At 39.9% G+C, this 21,366-nt stretch overlaps 1 protein-coding gene across 1 annotated transcript; it reads left to right on the forward strand.

The window, feature by feature from the left end:
* The first annotated feature begins 5,091 nt into the window (after positions 1–5,091).
* On the forward strand, positions 5,092–19,450 carry LOC111597561. The gene is made up of 4 exons (XM_023312360.2): positions 5,092–5,183; positions 5,421–5,520; positions 18,918–19,235; positions 19,292–19,450. Exons 1-4 carry the CDS (start codon positions 5,092–5,094, stop codon positions 19,448–19,450), a joined length of 669 nt encoding a protein of 222 aa, XP_023168128.2.
* Positions 19,451–21,366: the final 1,916 nt, after the last annotated feature.

Consider the following 21,366-nt stretch of genomic DNA (forward strand, 5'->3'; position numbering starts at 1 on the left):
CTTTGCTCTGCAGTGGCGCATTTTAATCTGCGAGTGCAACCACAAGCATAGGCACAGGCAGAGGCACAGGCAGAGGCACAGACACTGACAATTAATATTCAAATTTATTAGCCACCTATGAACCGAGTGTGTGCATTATCAGCAGGCACTCGACAGCGTTGACGACGATAATTCACATGTAGCAGGAGACCAGGGCAGGAGAGCTGGACAGTAGCATATAGTCAGACTGCCTGTCTATCTGGCACGCACATTGATGTTAATGCAGGAGGCCAGAGAGCAGTGTGAGCTGGTAGCTGGGAGCTGGGAGCTGGGAGCAGAGAGCACAAAAGTATTGGCGACAACTGCACGATGGGACCTAAGGGAAATATTTCATTGGCTGACCGGGTGTCTGGTCCGTGCTGGCTGTGTCAGTGCGCTTAATTATTTGCATATGATTAGACTTAATGGACGAGTGAGCTACTCTGACTGGGGGTAATCACACGAGCCAGTGCCGCTGCTGTGTAATTGTTAATGATGATTAGATTCAATTTAGGGCATCATTAGTTAGCTGACGACGCTACAGTTGTGGCTATTGTCGGAGCTCGCACTCTTCTTCCTTCGAGTCGCTTTAAATTTATGCCAATGCCGCAACGTCAGCAGCCCCATCCACTGACAAATGATGCGGGCAGTGGGTTGACGTTGACCCAAGTGGCTTACGTGAACACTGGCAAATTGCAACGTGACCTGAGGCCGCTGTCGAGTCTGAGGTTAATTTCGCAAAATTGTCGAGTCAACGGGTAACTGGCTGCTACCTAAGGCTGGAAAGGGCCTCCATGCGAAGCTGCTGAAATAGTTCAAAGTGTATGCAAATGTGAGGCATTGTGTGGTTTAGCCGGAAGAAACCAAAAACAGAAGGAAGGAGCCATCGCGCTGGTCATCTTGTGTTGCTGCGGCTGGGGTTCGGTTGGCTCTGGGGCTGGGGATGTCCATTGTGCGATTTTAATCACTCTGAAAGCGTCGACGAAAAAGTCAACCAACTAGTTGTTCATGCTAATTGCTGTGGGCGTGGTCGAAGCCGACAGCTCAAGAGCTGCAATTAATATAATTGAGCCATAGAAACAGAAGGTTTATAATTTGTTAAAGTCCACTTAATATTTACATCGTAATACTTACCTGTTACCTTTGATTTATATATATTTTAAGTACATACAAATATCACTTACTTAAATAAGCTTAATAGTGAACGAAAATTAAGCACTAATAATAAGTAAGTTCTCTGAACTCTGACATAAATTATATCAAATACTCTAAAAGAAATTCATTTAACATTGATTTACCATTTAATATTGATATTTATGCTTAAAATAGTTTTGATATTATTTATAAGAAACAAAAGGTCTGAAGTAAGTACAAAAAATTTTTGATTTTTAGATGTATTCAATGAAGTCGTCCGTGAAGATTAAAAATGCTTAATTTGCTGAAGAAGACTGACATTTTCTGTGTGACGAAAGGACAGCCATGGCAGGGATTATAAATGTTCTAAGGATTCTGCTATGCCTGATACGGCCTGCCACACAGAGTTGCTCATGCGTTAGGGCACAAAAAAGAGAAGTACAAATAGATAGATAATCAGGCAGATGCTAGGCTTGTCGCCCAAGTTAAGTATTTATACTCTTCATGGTCTTTATACTATTTTCTTCAACAGTGCACACAACTAGAGTCAATTTTGAAGGAATGTCTTATATGTCCGACAGAGCTGCTTCTCCCGCAGATCATCGAGTTAAAAAAAGTTAAGTTATTAATTTAAATGAATTCCGTTCAAGCATAATATTTAAAAGTAAAACTTTGAACAACAGACGATCCTTCGCTTTGCAAGGGTATCATGAGCCGAAGTTGCCGGCTGTCCGAAGCTGTTCCATTTGGCAATTGCTGCTGGCAATTTGCCACAGTTTCAGTTTATTAACGCAAATTTATTGCAATTAGCGTTGGGAAATTGCAGCATCAAGTGGAAAGCAGCCAGGAATAATAAAAGATGAAAATAAGTTTCGGAGGGTGAAAAGTTTTTAATTTAAGCAGAGCTTATTATCAGCTCTCTGCATAGCTTCAAATAGGTGTGGAAGTGATTAAAAAAGTTCTGCAAACCGATTAGAAATGCAAAGTTATGCGCAAATTTAATTGCATTTGTTGTTTGCATAGACACTCAAAATAAAAACCAAGAGGAACATTGACCAGCCACAAATTTACTTGTTCAGGGTACAAAAATAATTTAACTTAACTAAAATCAATAAAAATTCATTTATCCAGCCCCACTGGGCGAGAAGGTGGATGAGTTTCACAACAAATATGACAATTTAGCTCTAAATATGAGAAAATATTGTTTATTTAGCTTCCAAACTGTGGCTGACAAAGACCTCAAGGCGCGTAGGAATATAGTTTTTGGCAAGTCAATATATGAGGTCAAGAATACTGTTATCACATGTGGGATGTCTAGATTAATACAAAACCTATATACTCGTTTCACCTGGTAAATGAATATAAGCATACAAAGAAGAATATTGCATGCCAAACGCTGTCGTAATCTAGCTGCCATGGCACCTTTCAAGAAAGGAAATCGCTGAAAACACTAACCATTCAGCCATGAAATTAACAACGCTCTCAAAAATATTGCAAAATGCAAAAATATTGCTCAGGCTTTCAGCTAGTCACGTTGTCGTTGTCGTTGTCGTTGGCAGCACGGCAGCAAGGACATTTTTGGCTACGTCCTTATATTTATTTTAGTTTCTTTGGCAGGCCAGACAAGGGAGACAAAGGAGCTCAGGAGCAGCAAGTTCTATAGGTATTTAAATGAAAATTATATGCACTTCGGCTCAAGTTAAGTGCAACGCCGAAAGATTTATGGTTATTGTGTGTTTGAGTAAAGCTTCGTCGATGAATTGGAAAATGTTCTTAGACAGAGCTGAGCAGCAGTGGCAGTGGCAGTGGCAGTGGCTGCTGTTGTATTAGTTTCATGAGGGCTGCTTCAAATTAGATTTCTTATCCCATTTACTCGCAGCTAGACCAATTAAAATCCTTTCGCAATTGCAAAGCATTGCATTGCAATGCAATCAAGTTGCAGTAATTTCAAAATCATATTTCATACACTCTCCACATATTATTTGTTGAGTTTCGCCCAACTCTGTGGCAGTTGTGTGGCTGACTGCTGGAAAAATAAACTTGTTCGACCACACAACAACACACAAATTGCCTTAGGGAGCACAGTTGAGAAACTTTTCATACCATGGGTACCTATCCTATCATTTTTAAGCAAGATTCGTAACATTGATTAGTTGGAATAACTCAGTTTTCAGAAAAAACATGCCATAAATTCGTCAGTTAATAGTTCGACCATATGCCAAATCAGACTCCGTACCTCATGTACGTATTAATGTGAGTATGGCATTAATAATATATAGCAGTTAAAATATATTAATACAATTTCAATCTCTTCTAAAGGGTATTTAGAATTCGACTTTTCTCAAAGTCGTTTCTTTTCTTGACTTTTTTCAGCTGCTTTCTCAAGTGCTTTTCATGGCAAATGGAAAATTTGTGCTGCTATTGTGTGTGTTGGTGTGTGAATCACAAGCTGCTCCACTCGAGCTCACTTCATGGCAACATATGCGCAAAAATTGACCACGAATTGTACTCTTAACGGTCGGCACTTGGTTAGGTATGTGTGCCACCTATAGATATTGTGTACTTGTAGGTAAGAGTAACTAGTAGGAAATCCTCGGCTTGATTATATCCAGCTGCCCACTCCGTGGCAAATTTAAAGATTAATAAACTGAAATTTAAAGATTATAAACTAAACGGACAAAAAGAGGAGAACTAAATAGATGAAAAATTCAAAATTTTGCTGTTTCTTACTTAGGTCTTGGTATTTGTGAGTATTAGCATGAATGCAATTCTAAAATAATATAAATTATTTACAATAGTTCTGCATAAATTAGTTAGATTAAATAAGTGAAAGCTTAACAAGAAATATCTTTAAATGACAATCGCTCTGAATATACAATCCAAAAACTCGCAAGCAGTCAACTAATCCGAGCAATAATATTATAAGAAATTCTGAGTATCTCTATTCTTCATAATAAATGAAAATATTATGAAGGAATACCGACAATGTTCTCATTAATTATTTTCTTTATATTTAAGTGGAATGCAACGCTTTAAGCCTCGTCCTTGCTGTAATTCAAGCAAGTGCATTGCGAAGGCCTTTGAGAACTTGAACAGCTGTCAAAAAACTTGTCTCGTTTCAAATCGAATTAAGTTCAATTACATTTTCCGGTCTCTGTTGAGCCCCAGTCAGGGGCTAAACGGCTGCTGACGAGTTCTACATACTTTTTTTTTTGGATGGGAATGGAAATGAACTCACAGCATAGAGAATACGGCACGAGCATAGCAGACAACTCGCTTCCACTCACCAATTCTCACACACACAACACATGTGTGGCGCACGTGAAAAAAGGTGAGCCAAAGTGTGAAAACATTTCTGATTCATTAAAAATTTAAAAAGTTCAAAGTGTTTTCAGACGCGAGTTGTATGCAATGGAAGTGGAACTGCTAACTCGGTTTCTGCTTCAACAGTTGCCAGGTTTAGAGACACTTAAATAGCAGAGTCATTTTAAGCTGATGAGTGGTGTTGCTTAGTTGCTTTTAAGTTATCAATCTAAAGTTCAAGCTATTAAAGTAGAGACCAGAACAGTCAGTTACAGTCAAAGGCACCACAAAACTTGCAAATCAGCAACCACTAAACTAGAGCCTGAAGGATTTGCTGTGGTGGCACTTGTCACGCAAATGTGACCGGAAATTGTTTGGCATGAAATGCGCTCAGAAAGGATTTCGAGGGCAAAATTATTAAAACGTTGCTTTTCATTTGTGGCCAAGTGCTCACAGAAGCCCAGGCAAAAGGCGAAGACAGCTTGAGCAGCAGTTGCAGCAAGAAGACTGGAATGGGGGGCACTGGAAGAGGGCTTGGACGAGAAACTTGGCTTTGATCTGCTGTCGAGATTTTCGGCTTGCCTTCAAACGAAGTGCAGCCGAGCGGCAATAACCACACCTGCGTACATCAAGACGATGGACGATGCGCCAGTCGCCCTGTCGCCCAATCGCCCTGTCGCCCACTCGTTCAGACGACTTGTCGTGCTCGATGGGCGTGTAAGCAACGAGTGAGCGAATGAATGGGCGTTGTCACACTCACAGCTCACGGCTCACAGCTAACAGCTCAAAGCTAACAGCGCTTGCAGCTCGTGGCCTGGCGCTGTCCTTTTTTGGGCTGAATACTGCCGTCGAATGCACTGAGGCATGTGACAAAACGATAAACACATTGCGGACAGGCGGGCAGATGGGCAGGCGGGCGGCATAAAGCCTGCATTGTAATCACTTTGACATTTATGCATATCCAGCAAAAGACGAAACGACAGCAGTGCCTTCATCAAGCAACAGGACACCCAGGAGCTGCAGGAGGAGCTGTACGTCCGCCTGCTGCTTCACGCTCATCCAAATGTATCATTTTTAATGATGTCCAAATATTATAATATATATGTACATTCTGCCATATCTGTTCCCAGATTTGCTTTTCTTTTTATGCTGGTCTGATTTTCATTTCATTTGAAATGCAAATGAAGTAAATACGCATTTATCGAGGCAAACCTGTGCCTGGCTCTGTGTTCAAATGGCAGCAGGAAACTTCAAAGCGCTTCAGAGGGACCTATTCAATTCGCAAGCATTTGTTTAGTCAGTGAAAGTTTATAATGCTCGAAAAAAGGTAATAAAAATAGATTTATTTCTGCGAGCTTGGAAGTCTATCCAATCAATTGTTGTTGCTATTAAAAATGTATAACACTCTTATCCTCAGACGAGCTTGAGGACACATATTCCCCCGCAATCTTGTGCAAGTACCAACAGAGAGGTCCTTTGGCTATAGTTTCCCCAGGCTGAGACCGTGTCTAACATAATAAAAGGCGCTTAAAACAATGTAATGAAATAATTTTCATTGTTAAAATGATAACAATATATCAAGCAGACACTGCCACCGACTCCGCTTAGAACAGCAGCTCCAGCTAAATGACATTAACAATGCTGCCAGCAACATCAGCGACAGCAACAACAATAACATTTTACGATGTTGGTTGCGGCTGTCTTGACTGTGCTACACGCTGCTGGTGGAGGTGGGTGTGCGGGTGAGTCTAGGGTTGGGCGGCCCGTAAAGGATTGTCTGGGTATGCTGAGAATTGTCTGAAGTACATGTTGGACCTGGCAAAAAACCAATTTGTTATGCGCTTTACAATTTAACGGCTTCTGATTCGCTCAAATTGGTGTGTTGCAACTGCATGCAATGCGGCGCAGTGTGGAGCGACACTAATTGCTCGTCTCTCAATGCCAAACACGTGAAACTTCTTTGACTTCTTATTGCGAAAGTTTTGCATTTAGCTGAGCGTGGCTGAAAGACCATTTGTCCAAACTCATTTGGTCATGTTTATTCATTAATAGAACGCCTGCACCCAGCTGCCACGCCCACTGGGTGCTTAGTGTCCGCCAAGGTAATTGCCTTGTGATACTGTTTTACAGTAGCATCTAAGGCGAGATGAACGAGGCAAGCCTCGAATAAAAGTTAAATTTCCGTATTACGTATACGACCTGCTCTGGTCAGCGCTTGTGGCCGGCTATAGAAAACTTATTCTACGGCGCATTGCTTCCGCAATTAGGCTCGATGCTTTGTGCTGCGGAGAATGGAGACCCAAACGAACACACACAGAGCTCAACTTGGATTATTCTATTTGCCACTATAGACGGTTTCTTATTGCCCTTGGAGTCGCGTACAGTGGGAGTCACGTGGTGTGTCTGAAGATGTATTAAAGTTAGTCTATATTAATATTTTTATTAATCTAATTAAAATCGAATTTACTTTTGGCAAAAGCATTTTGGTATGGGAATTCTGATTCCATTCGTTTGTGTATTTTTAATTAATATGGAAGTCAGTTCTCGTTAGTACAAATATTTCAGTCATTATTAATATAGTTATATACATATATTCGCATTGAAATCTTAACAATAATTTGCCATCTTATTTTGCTGAATATAGGTAATAGGTTTTTCGATCCACTGTGCCTCAACTGATTTTCTGCTGATTTTAGCGCTTCTGTAATTGGAAAATCGTATATAAAATGAAATCAATCAAGTGTGCGAATGTGCACTATTGCGCATTGTGCTCCGCTTTAGACAGACAGACTGACAGACAGACAGAGGGTGGGCCTATGCCGTTGCTGCTGCTGCTGCTGTTGGTTTTGCTGATTCTGTTGCCATTGGTATGCTCAACGCCATTTTGTCTAGCTGTTGAAATTAAGAGAAAAAGAAAAGTTTGTTTTTTCGGTTCTTTATCTCTGACCTCAGTTGATTTCTTTGCCCTTGTTTTTTTCTCTCTGTTGTTAGTTGCAACTGATGGCGTTGGCGTTGGCTTTGGCGTTAAATTAATTTGGCCCCTTTGTGCCTCCCCGTCCCATAAGCTTCTACACACACCTACTCCCCCACACACACACACTCACATTCAGTCAGCCTCACACACAGCTGTTGACGCTCTGTTATAAATATTAATGAACTGCTCGTTAAGGCAACATTTATCTCCTTCAATTTATTTTGCATAATTTCTCACGTTTGACAGTTTCAATCAAAGCTCAAGCATTTAAAACTGACTTCGATTAATTGTTGTAACTTTTAATTGCCAATGGCCAGTCAATTGTATTTGCTCGCTCAGTGAACAGATACAAAGGGACATATTATTCTAGGACAGTGAGTACCCAGATAGAATATAACTGTATAGAGAGCTCTTGTCATTATCTATGTCTGTTTCCATATATGAGATGTGTCAATGTAATATTTAGTCTTACTAGTAAATAATAGATTTGACAAAAATACATGAGTTGTGACATTCTGCTCAGCATTGTCAAGTCTAATGAGTTGGAATCCTTTTAGGGACTATAAAAAATGTATTCGATTTGTCATGTAGAAAGAAATACTGCAGCTGCTTGTGCTTTACTTATGACAGTGGAATGTTCTTCAAAACTTTTTGTCAAGTTTACGCATTTTTAATGAAAGCAGCTGGAACAACAAATAATGAAGAAGCAAGGTCGAAATCAACAGCTGACGATGGCTGCCTCCTGCTTTGTGCCAAATGCTGTAAAATTGTCTGCAAATTGAAAGCGAAATCGGAGCTCATTTTAATAAAACATATGCGGCACTCATACGGAATTATGTAGAAGCCACTCGCAGCAGCCGCATTGCTTGCCAATAATTCTTGCACTATCTTAGCAGACCTCATGAAAGAAGTGCATACAAACCCACAGTCGCTGTCGGTGCCGCAGGGCCTGAGTTATGCGGCTGGGAGGGGACCAAGGCACAGAGCAGGCCTCGCCCACACTCATGTCCTCGCGAGTTCACCAAGTGTGTCCGCAAAGTACACACAAAATTTACCAAAATGTGCAAACGACAGACAACACTGAACGAGGCAGAGACCAGGGAAGAAGAAGAGTAGTCTGTGCATGTTGCCTGCTTTTAGGCGGCGAGCAATGCTCGACCAAAAACATTTTGCGGCCAACTACAATAAGATAAAATAACTTGACTAAAATGCGACAAGAAAATTGTATTTCAACAATGGAAAGCGATTGCGGTGAAAACTACAATAAAATGTCGCTAAATTAGACATGAAGACAACCGCAGCCACAGCAGCAGAGTAGCCGAGGAAAGCCTTGTTACAGTTCAGCATCAAAATTGTGGGTCCAGCTTTTTGCACTGGATTCCAGATGAGTTGGATTGCTAAGTACTAACAAAATGCTTCATACATAAAAAAGGAGACGTAAAGGTTGTGCCACCAGCCAAAGAAAGATTTCATTCAGCCCCAGACAATGGCTGAATATTTTTGAAAATAATTTCGAGCTTTGCCTAAAAGTACAAGTAAGTTCAAGTATTCTACTCTTCTTTACTATATAAAAAACAAACAATACATGCACACACACACACCACACACGCTACTGCGCTTTGGCTGAAGTTAGGGCTGTACCATGGCAAATTAATAACTTTTGCTCTAAATGCACTTTCTTAATAACATTTTCTGGGCTTATTAAAGACCTCCAGAGACGTACACAATTTTTTATTATTTCAAAAGGTATCTGAAATGCGAAATATACCAAATACGTGTATTCACTAGAGAAGCATCCACAGTAAATTTGACGTTTTTCTCTTTTGTGATACTGAGAGCATGAGCATAATTTAAATCTAATTATAATATATTAAATCTAATTATAATAATGTCTTACAGCAGCAAGGCCGCCATCTACAAGGCAATAGTTGTCCCAACCCTCGTATATGGTATCTCACTATGGGGCTCCTCGGCGAAGACTTCAAGGAACAAAATTCAGATCCTACAGAACAAAGCGCTACGCAGATGGACTGGAGCCAGCTGGTTTGTAAGAAACTCAGTCTTACATAGGGATTTAGCAATTCCCACAGTTGCTGAACTCATTGGGCGACACAGTTCAAGATACGCGGACAGACTTGCAGCGCATCCTAACCATCTCGCAAGCAACCTAGCTATAAACAACAATAGGCGAAGACTTAAAAGATTGCATCCTCTAGATAATATTAGAACTAGTTAAGATAGTAGCAATAAGTGCAGAATAATTGGCATATCTGCCCTCCCATTAGTTAAGGTTTAGAGCTAAATGCGCTATAGAGTCTAAGACAATACGCTGCAACTAAATAAAATTAAAAAAAAAAAAAAAAAAAAAAAAAATTATCGGTTTTTGTCGAAAATAAAAAATCGAATTTATGGTATGCAGAATGCATGGTATGCAGAATTATATATTTAAGATTTCAAGACTCCAGATTTTGTGTTTTGCGAGATCGCAGCGTTCGGACGGACTCTCAGATGGACGGACATGAGTAGATCGACTCTGCTCATTGTCCTGATAAATAATGTATGCCTGACAACTCTATCTCGGCGTTATTTAATGCACTAAGAGACACAAGCTTTAAGTCGCTGATGAGTCAAATTTGACCACTTTCCCTTTAATGTAGCGCTCTTAGTCCAGTGAACGCTTTAAGACTATTTGGCAATATCCTTTTGCGGTAAATAATGTGTCATAAGGTAAAGCAGTTCTCCGTTAGCGGGCGCAATTCAATTACTCTCAGTCCTATTAGCTGGCCTTAAGAGTTGTGCGATTATCATGATATTAGGGCAAGATACGCCCCTTCGTAAATACATAACAATTGTCGCCGTTAGACGTGACAATAACAGAGGTGCCGACGACACAGGTCCATTCCCGTAGTTCACAGACAAACAGGAGGAAACGCGTTTACTTTGTGTCTTGGAATTTGCACAGGTATTTTCCGTTCCTGTTCTGCCCCTGACTTTGGAGACAGAAATAATCGTAGGACGAGCGGTCCTTAGTGAAACTTATTCTCAGATACTTTCAGCTCACCTGGGCGCAAAGCATTTTCACAGTTCGCTCGTTGCAATTTTAACAATTTTATTAAATTGAATTTATATCATTTACACGCTTGTCGACTTCGAGTCTAACGCGGCGTCGCCTTCACCACGTGCCTATTAATTTCGCGCTTACATTTTATGTGGCATTTTGCAGGCTTTCCGACTCGGATGTGCACGTCCTCGACTTTTTCCTAGGCATACAGACGCTTTGGAAATTTTTGCTTTCATGGTTATTGATGCGGGTGAAATTTAATTGGTCGATTCAAGCCAAATGTATCTGTCATTCGGCACGTTGTCTGTCGTCCTGTCGGCCTGTCAGGCTGTCGCTCTGCCTGACTGACTGATTATCCAGTCGTGGAGTAAATGGCGAGCTGCTCATGCCGTTCGAGCATTGTACATCTGACTGTCTGTTTATTAGATCAAATTTAAGTCCGATTACGATAATGTTGGACGTCTTTTGAGGAATTTTTCTAGATTGCAATAAGCTTATTTCACTGAATGCGGGTTTGCTTATGCTTTTTGAGCAAAGCTTTATTTCCGTGAAAATATATGGACATTAAGCAATTGGGTCTTATGTCAACTAAGAAAATAATAAGTGTTATGGATCGTATTTGAAACTTTACTTTATTTAAGTTAGTCTTAAGGAAATAAATAATTAGGTGTTTGAGAAAAACTTCTAATTTCATATAATTTGTAGAATTAATAAGAATTTTTTATTTTTATTTTTGTTTCAATTCTTAATTGAAGTTATTTCTGAAATTTATGTTTGTGTTGAGCTAATCAGGATTAAGTATTATTATATTCTGTCAAAGTTTTGCTTAGTTTATATGGAGTTTTTTTTTCAAATTTATCCAGTTCAATTCTCATTTCAACCTTGGTATTAATGAAAGATATTGTGGAAGAAAGGCTGCGTTTGACTGGAAGACAAACTTTAAGCGAACTGCCACGCGTGCCAACGCTAAAAATTTGTTTAAATAAAAAAAGTTTTCTTATTTCACGCTAAGCGAAAAAGGAGTAAAACCCAAACAGTAGTCAAACAAATAAGTAAAGGAAAACTTTGACGCCGATACAATTTCGTAAAATGTCGAAAACTGTGATTGCACCGCTTCCACCGAACCTCCCACCCCTTACACAGCACGATGGGATGGGAGGGGGCGGGCTGGCGAAAAAGACTTTCCCAGGAAGCAACTTTGAGTAAAATGTAAATACTTTTTCGGGCAAATATTATCACAATTCCAAGCGGCTGATGCCAGAAATACTAAGTAAACTGTGTGGCACAGAGCGAAATGGAACTCGACGGGTATATTTAAAATTACAATCACGAAGCTTGAAACGGCTTAGAGGCGGCTGGTATCGATATACTAATGCTTCATAATAGTCATAAAGAGGTTCTTTTTGTCAAGTATTTAGGGGATCTGAGCTGCCTAATTAAAGAGCAGGCTCGATTAGCCGGAACTGCGTTGCATAATCATCTAAGGCTCCACGCGTTGCACACGGCACATATAAAAATTCATTGGTCAAATATTTCGCATACGCCGCGTGACGCTCGACAAACTGCACTGCGATAAACTTGAAGTGTCTGCAATGACGACAACGATAATGGTGGCAACGAGAATGACCACATGGCCATTGGCAGGGACTGACAATGACTAGGACATGCCCGGCACGGTCATCGATTACCAATTTGAGAACCGGCTGCAGATGCGGCGCTTGGCTTTTGTCTCCGGACTGCCGAGCTGCCCAGTTTCCCAGCTGCCATATTGCGCCTGTCAGTGGTAGCGCCGGGCCATATTAATCTGGTTAATGATGAAACTGAATCAGCATTTTAAACGAGTCACTGCACAATGAAGTGCTCGCCAGGATGCTGTTCTCTGCTGTGTCGCATAGACGGCTGAGCCTGCAAATAAATTAGCTGTGGCTTCGCCTCGCCCCGACCACTGGCAATAAAGTTGGTAAATTTTTCTGCCCCGGCCATTCCCTTGACCGTACTAAGCTTTAACGTAACTCTATCCTCCTGGCCCATTAAAAGCACAAACGATTCGCGCAGCCCTTAGTCCTTTTGCAACATGGTCACTATTGAGATTTATGGTACACATGATGATGCCGATGTCATATCTCAACTTGGCGATGGGTCATAGCATATTACTGTATTTAGCTGTGCATTGTGCAGTACATTTATAGAATAAAAACGTTTAGCGGACTTTTAAGCTTAAAATTGAAAGAGAAGTTATAAAGCAAATGGAACTTTGGCTCCACTGTAAACTTAACCTGGATGCATGAGTACAATAAACTGACAAATCAAACATAGAGACAGGGAATTAGTTAAGACGTTCATGAAAGATAAAATGTATAAAAATACATTAATTAAAGATGTATATTGTTGTAAAAAATTAATGTTTTATTCACAGTCTCTGCATTACATTATAAAATTAATTCTAAATATATAAAAATAAATGTTATATTAAATTTGAGAACAATTTATTTAACACGAAGTATGCAGTCGTGCGGACCGAAGGAGATGATAATCCACATCCAAATACTGAAATACTATAAATTTCCTGATTTCCAATGCCTCTTGAAGGGAATATCTACGAGTATATTTCCAAAATTTCTATCTTAAATATTTACATTGAACAAAACCCTACTATCTACTCTTCATTTTGGGAACGAGTATAAGATTTAATTGAAAGAGTTTCGTATAATATACGAGTTAAATTTTTTATTTTGCCAGCTCTGCTTATGGAGGTTCAAGTAATGTGTTAAAATATTCATAACTATATTTAGATTTTTTTCTTTATACCCTGAGCCCATTAAAGCGTGCACTTGATTCAGAAAATTCATCGAGAACAACTTTTGTTAAGAATTAAGCTTCAATAGTGAAGCCCAAGCGCGATTGCAGGGTTCAGGGTATCTCCTATTCCAGCAGTCTCGACTAAAGGACTACTTGTTTTTTGTACATTTAACATAAAAATTCATGTAGATCTTTAAACAAACAGATTTTTGGGTTTTGTTTGACCGAAATTGCGCCCTTTCCATGCACAGAAAAATTGCTCAATTATTCAAACGAATTTCACGCATTTAATTGTGTAAATTTAGCCAGGCATGACATGCACGCCGGCTGGTCACCCCAGTTGGGAGGTCTGTTCAGCTCCTCCAGCGCCCAACGCCCAGCGCACGGCGCTCATACATACAGCGACTGAGCGCAGGAGTGGTCGAGTGGGCTGGCTAACGGTACGTAACGTCATAATCACCCCGAAGCGCATGTAATTGGCCAATCAATTGTGTCATTGTTCGCATTTATAACGCGGCCTACGCCGTGATTTATGCGGCGATGTGGGGAATACTGGAACTGAAGTCCAGACGGCAAGTTGTGTTGCTGCAAGTGTTAGGCCTAGCTGAAAGCTAGTCGTGGGTTGGAGCTACGGAAATGCATGAGCCGCTCGAGATCTTGCACAACAGAAGTTTTTATGCTGTTGCGGGTTTTCTCTCCGTTTTTTAGTTTTGGTGGTAACTTTGTAACAAATGCAGAGAAAGAATGACAACTACTGTTTCCGTTGGGTAGGCATGTTGGCCGTGTGGGGTGGGTGGTGCCAGCACCACTGCCGGCTGTCACATCGAAAAATTACATGCCTAGCGCAAAAGTTTTGCCTCTTCATTATTCGAACATCAAGTCGAGCTGGAGCGGCAAGTCGACACGAGTTGCGGTTTGCAATTTTTCTTTGGCTTCCCTCGGCTGCCCGATCCCTGCCTGCATTTTAGCACTGCCAGACAAAGTGTGAAACGAGGCAAAAAACTTCTTGGGCCGCACATTGCGGGCGTCTCAGACAGCCAAGGCGTGCCAAAAAATTATACACTGCATTTTAATCACAATTCAAATCAACGAAATCATCGTCGTTATTCCAGCAGCTGCCGCTTCGAGTTAAAACGCAGTGCCTGTATGTGGAAATGGAAAAATGCCACTTGAGCAAAACTTTTCTTCACTTTTCCCATGCAAGCGCAATGCCGCTGTTGTTCCTCATTAACTTGCTGAGCGTCAGTTGATTACAGAGAATGGGACAAACTGCGGACTAAATCGGAGCTCCTTTTAAGATGTTTTTTTCTCCCTCAATCTTAATACGTCGCGAGCTTATTTATTTGTTAAAATTACGGCTTACTCTCTAAAAGACCATAGACAAAGACTTTAACGGAACAGAGCAATACAATAGTAAATTTAAATTTAGTGCGCACATTAGCTTAAGTTAAAGTAGCTTACAAATCCTAAAAAAGCCGACATAGTATCTTCCGTTCAAAGCGAAAAGTAGAGTCTGTAAATTTTATTGATATTCTTGTTATATTTAATATTTATGATACACATATATTTTATGTTACTAAGTCGTAACTAAGCTACTTATTGATTACATTTATCACAATCTTCAAATGGTAAGTTCTTAGTCTATCCTTGTAGATAATGAGCTATCCAAACTATTCAGCAAGTGAATAAAAGCAGAAAACATTTAATCAAATCTGTATTGTGTAAAGTATAATTAACCCTCTCTTAACTCTTATTTTTCATTGACTGCACTTTAAAGCTTAAACTTTGCATACATTTTTGGAGAATCGTTATACTTCGAAGCTTCTGATGGAATAATTAAAATAATCTTTCTTCTATGATGTTATGATAGATAAAACACTTCCATAAGTTTATTTAATTTTTGACATTTTTGTTATTAATTTTGCATTGACTTTGAATTTGTATACCTAAAAAAGATTTTTAACTTGCAAATCCAGTTAAGTTGCTGGATAAAACTCTTTGAATATCACGTTTCGATATTCACTTACATAAATAAAAGAAAAACGCTAACTTTTGTAGGCAATTTTTTAAGCCTAAGTCATATTGAGTTATAGTTATTTAAGAAGTAATTCCGAGGGATCAAGAGATAGCCCATACTTCAGTTTATTTCACTGATTTCAGCGCAATGGAGTATGGAAAAAATACGCAGTAGTTCAGACAGTAAGCCACTTGTATTTGAACTCAATTAATAGACATTTTTTTATGGAAGGGGCGAGCATGAGAAGCGAGTATCGAATGGAATGGCTATGTCGATCTACTGTAATAATTCTGTTTAATGGTCGTATCTTTTCACTCTGCACAGGTAAGTACCTATCAGCGTAATTAAATTGCGCAGGTAAAGTTTACCTTGTAGTTTGTTCACTCCAGCCGCACTTTGCTGCAGCCGGGCGATGGAAATATGATAAATTGCCGCTTTTAGAGGCGGCTGCAGTAGCCCAATAGCCCGGCAGCCAGGAGAGACGCAGACGCAGCCGCAGCCGCAGCAGCAGACGGGCAACATTTGCCGGCACATAAATTCAAAAAGAGCCGCTATTGCTGCTAACCAAATCTTAATTATAAATCTAAGGAAGCACTTGGAAAAAATTACCGCAAGCGCAGTGCGGTGTGCTGCGACCAAGTTGCAAGGGGAGCAAAAAAATGAAGAAGAATGTAGAAGCGAGTACAAAATGAAATGATGATTTAATAGAATGGTCTGCGGGCACCGCCAGCTGGTTGGTTGAGCCGAATGAATGGGCAAGACGAGCCGGCGGAAATGACTCCATAAGCTGCTGCAACCATAAACCGGAAGTTAACAGACTTTTGCTGATGTGGCAGTTTTCGTGCTGCTGCTGCTGCTGCTTCTGCTGGAGAAGGACGAGGTGGAAGAGCGGGACACGAAGTACACCCGGGCAGGGACACCGACATGGACACGGACACGGACACGGACGCGGACACACTCGGCGGGCAGTCTGCGAAATTGTGACAGCGCATGGCCGCAGGATAATCAAATAATTTTTTTTGCTCATCGTCTTGCCGCCTCTCGCACAATTGCAGGCATCTTTTTTGTGGCTTCATTCTGAAGGCTCCCGCTGCGTGGCTCTGGCTGGCTGGCTCGTTAAATTATTGTGCAACATTGCCGCAAAATGCTAATTGCCGCACGATACGATCAAGGCCCTGCCCTGCCCAGTCATACAGTTCACAGTCCCCTCCCCCTGTTCCTGTTCCAGAAGAAAACTTTTTCAAATTGCAGCTGTCAATGAATTTTCCTTGCCATTGACAGTTTCATTTTCTACTCCTGCCCGATTCTCGGTCCGCCTTATCGCAATGTGTCAAACTATGCTACATTTTACTTGCACTTACCCAATAAATCACAAAAATTCGTGACGACCAAAAGATTTATCGCGAAACTTGTGCTTAACTCGTTTCGGTTATCTTGCAATGCGCTAATAACGATATTTTATTATTCGAAATTCCATTCTGAAAGCCCTTTCAAGTTTATTACGCTTTCATAAATTTCTGCTGTACTTTCCCAGCTATTCAAATGTTCACGCCCTTTTTATAGCGAATAAATGGGCAATTGTTTGCTCAATTTCATTTACATTTGTCACGCTCGAAAAGTTGTTAAAGCAATAATGAATAAGAAATAATTCGCATTGTAAAGTGTTTTTAAATAGTATGATTAATTTAGGTTCGCATCGAAGTACAACTTCATTGAATTTTACTGAAATATTTACCTTTCAATATTATATTGATAATTTAGTTGATAGTTGTGCAGCACTTTTGATATCTCTTCTATTTAAAATATAAATTGCATTCAGTTTGGGCATATAAAAACATTTTTAACTACATCCATTAAAAATGTGAACTGAGGGCAAATGTGTATGCAAAGGCATAAGGAGGCCCGGCAGACCCCATCAAATATATATGTTCTCGATCAAATATAGCAGCTGAGTCGATTTAGCACTGTAAGTTCGTTTTTCTGTCCGTTAGTGTGAGAACTTCGATTGCGAGGTCCCCAACTAAATACTAATTTGTATTTAAATTGATGAATGGGTTAGACATATTTAATGTATTTTATATTTTTGATATTAGAATCAAATTTCATGATAACTGGAATGCCACAAAATGAAGAGGTTTCCCAAATACTGTGTTCTTGTAACGAAATCATTTTTTATATACTATATATATATTTATTTTATTAAGGATCTGTTTACTGCGCAGCGAGTGCGCTTGTGCTGAAGCTCTTCACTATGAGAACTAAATGATCGAATAACTTTTTCTAGGTGGATTTTCTTATGTCGATTTTTATCGATAATAAGGAAAATAAGATTTAGTTATCGAAAAAAATAATCAGTTCTATCATACATTTCATACATATTCATTCATACATACATTTTAAATTTCAAGTGTTTGATGTGTCATCAATATCGATTCGACCGTGTGAAATATCGATTCAGCTGGATCAGTATCCAGAATATTACTTCTTGATGGGTCGTGCCACACCTTATTTTGCCTATAAACAAAACCATTATACATTAAATTTCAAATTTTCAATGGGACTCGGGCATAATAAAGAGAGTTATTGAATTGCATCTATAACAAAACTTATTGAACGATTTATTTACATAGTTAAGTCCGTTTTATTGTTGCATTTTGTTACAAAAATATAATAACAATGACTCAAAAGAGGTAAAAGTATAAATTGGTAAATTATTTATTATTACGTCTATATGAACAGAAGATGTGTATCACAATGTTATTTCAATGTACTATTTTTACTGACTTACAGACTGCTCAGTTTGTTTCAAGTAAAAAATATATTAATTTCTTGGAATTCAAGCAAATCTGAGAAGGCCCGTATTTAAATTTGGAACAGGTATTTTTGATATATTTTTGAATGATATTTGAGGACATTTCTTTTGATATTTGCAGATGTCAACAGATTCCATTTGTTAATTTTTTATATATTTTATATATATTTTTATATATTTCTTATATATATTTATTTTTATATATTATATTTATTCACAGGTATTATTTATCACATCTGTGCCTTAAGTCGAGGACGAGGACGTTGACGTTGGGTCCCCAAAGATAAGCCTGGCCCTTTTTACTATATATTATAGATAATTGTATTACTTAGGTTTAATAACAGACAATGTTTTTATGTTGAAGCTTCATCGAAAAGTTTTCAATTGCGTAACCTTTCTGTAAGCTTTGTGCTTATGCGTAAATGTTATCTCGCTATAATCTCAGCTTTAGCTTCTGATCATTTTCCAGCTTAGCCCCCACGAATCAATCATTAGTAATCGTGCATTTTATAACCTAATGAGCTGTGACAGTGTTCACATTTATATTACATTACTCGTATGTAATAATTATTAAAAATAGCAACTAGATGCTGCCTGGTTAGAGCAGCATCATTAACAAGTTTACAAACAAATATACGAGTCATAGCTATTCTGGTAGAATAGAGCTGACAATGACACGTGTGGCTAGAGCGATAATACTTGTGGTTATAGCAGCCTCTTTTGTATACTTTGCTGTTGGCCGTAAGGTAAATTGAATGGAGATTAATTTCAGATTATACTTGATTAATGTGTCCCAAAGGCCTTTAATTCTTTGCACTTTCGCAAGGTCCTCACCAAGTTTGGGCCCAAATATGCCTCAAATTACGCAGCTCGTATTAGTCCAGATCAATTAACCATCAATTTAACATTGGACATTATGAAACCCCTTACTGTGGACGTCTGGGCGAAGGTGAGCATTGGGCAAAGAGAAGCTAAGAATAGTTACCGAAACATATTCGCCTACAACATGAACTTATGCAACCTGATTGGCAAAGGCAAGGGCATGAATGTGTTCCAGATTTGGGTGCAAAACATCTACAGGTACACGAATATGCCGCGGCACTGCCCTATTCCAGAGGTAAGTAGTCAACTGCTTAAGCTGACTGGTCACGTGAGTCAATTGAGTTCTCCCAGGGCAATTATTACTGGAGAGAGCTGCGACCCGATAAGGACAGCATACCCGCCTTCATAATGTCGGGCCATTTTCGCATTGATGCCATGTTCTATATGCGCGACTGGAGCAACGATATGCTAACGAATACCTCAATGTTTGTCGATATTAAAATGAAATGAATCTCCCACCGACGTGTTGTCTACCTAATTTGCCACATTTGAGCCTCATGAATCCTTTATAGCCCGAAACTCAACGCCTCTATGCGATCGCTAACACAATTTTTCACTTCCGATTGAGCAAATCGTTGCACGTGCACTTCGCATAAATATATTAATGAGCCTCAACCTGGTTGGCTCTGGCTGGATTTGTTCGCACGCGACACACGCTCGCCTTCCGACTGGACAAGGATAGGAATACGGCAACAGACACGGACACGACCACGGACGCGGACACGGACATGGACACGTAGAAGGACATGAACACGCAATCGAATGGCGGACAAGCGCAGCAGATGTTGGCACTGCTGCAATTTATGCGAATGGCAAACTAAGCGCAAAATAATTTAAACACTGACAATAACAGTTGGCCAAAGTATTTCCCTTAACAACTCGACAAGTTTGCCCGGCTCACGGGTCGTGCACCAGCGACTCTGCCGCCTGCATCAGGCAGCAGGACTCCGTGACTCCAGGACTCCAAGACTCCAGGACTCCACGACTCCCGCACTCGACACGTTCGCACGCGCTGCTAAGTACGCAACGTTTTTAGTAGCTTCTTTTGCTTTGCTGTGCTCTCATTTCCTCTGCCTGCGTTGGCTCGTTTCGCACTATCATTGCACTTCCGCTCAAAATCAAGGCAGAATCAAAGCATCATTTCTTGTATTTGTCGCCATCGACAAATGTTGGCAGCGTCGAGGACCTCAGCGAGTGCAGTGCCAGGCTCTCATCCGAACATCTTTGAGACAAAATAATATTGGTAGTGGCAGCGGGTACTCAAGGAAATTGCCATCATTATTGTTGTCGTGCTTTGTGCTAAATAACGTTTAGCGTTTGTTTGGCGTGAAATTGATTTACACTACGAAACGCTGCTAAGTTCTTCTCTGATACTTGAGCTGGGTAAACATTAAACATTAAAGTATAAACCAAAAATATATCTATTATATTATATATATATTTCTATATAGTATAATATAATGTATAATATATAATAATATAATAATATATAATAATATATAATGTATACTCTACTATACTATACTATCAATCTTTAAACTTACAAGATACAGACGTATGAATATCTCTAGCTTGAATGGTTTTGACACGGGAAGACTTGATTCTGTGGAGCCATCAGAAACGATATATGTGTATGTTATGTATTTTTTCTAGATTTGGCACAAATTGAAATTGAACAGAAGCAGACCAATTATTTGCCGCAGCAGGCATTAAACTAATTGAACAAAGCTCACCTAAATCACTCATTAGCACTACTCAAGCGGGCAGCTGGGATGGCCTCAGGCAATGTCAGGGAGAAGACATCATTACATATGCTATAATTATTCCGGCGGGAATCATGGCACACACACACACACACACATGTACAGACACACACAGAGCCTAAAGCGAAGCGCTGTGAAAATTATGCCAGACCGGACCGCCTGGCGAGAGGCGGTGACAAATGCAGGTGGGCGGCAATTAGGAAGCGATAAGGTAAAAAGTACACACGCAATTGAGTCGGGACAGACGGAAGCAGCTAGGACAAGAAGGAAAATGCAGTAAAAGGAGCCGTTAGCAGCAACAGAGCAGCTGGATCAGCTCCTTTGCTGCATGCGACAGCTGCCAAGCGAAGTAGACGTGGAGCGCGAGGCTGATGACATCGAGGACATTGTCGCTAAATTGAATGTTTTATTTTCGATTTCTTTTTTGTTCGCTTTTTGCTGCTGCTCTCGATAATCAACGGCACTGCGTGCCACATGTTGCAGCCATGTACAGGATATTATTATTTCTCATGCAACTTGGCTGCAATAATAAAGTACGACTCGTAATGCTTGTGCGCTTAAAGTCGAAGATATCGCATGTTTGCCGATTTATTGGCAGCTAGC

The sequence above is a fragment of the Drosophila hydei genome, unplaced genomic scaffold, assembly GCF_003285905.1.
Source record: "Drosophila hydei strain 15085-1641.00,03,60 unplaced genomic scaffold, DhydRS2 tig00000001-arrow-pilon, whole genome shotgun sequence".
Classification (NCBI taxonomy): Eukaryota; Metazoa; Arthropoda; class Insecta; order Diptera; family Drosophilidae; genus Drosophila; species Drosophila hydei.

What these genes read in the sequence shown, in the direction of transcription:
- LOC111597561 (XM_023312360.2), top strand. Translation starts at nt 5,092, where the DNA reads ATGGACGATGCGCCAGTCGCCCTGTCGCCCAATCGCCCTGTCGCCCAC. An exon ending in TGCTTCACGCTCATCCAAAT is followed by an intron (nt 5,521 to 18,917) that starts GTATCATTTTTA and finishes TGTGTCCCAAAG; the next exon opens with GCCTTTAATTCTTTGCACTT. An exon ending in GGCACTGCCCTATTCCAGAG is followed by an intron (nt 19,236 to 19,291) that starts GTAAGTAGTCAA and finishes GAGTTCTCCCAG; the next exon opens with GGCAATTATTACTGGAGAGA.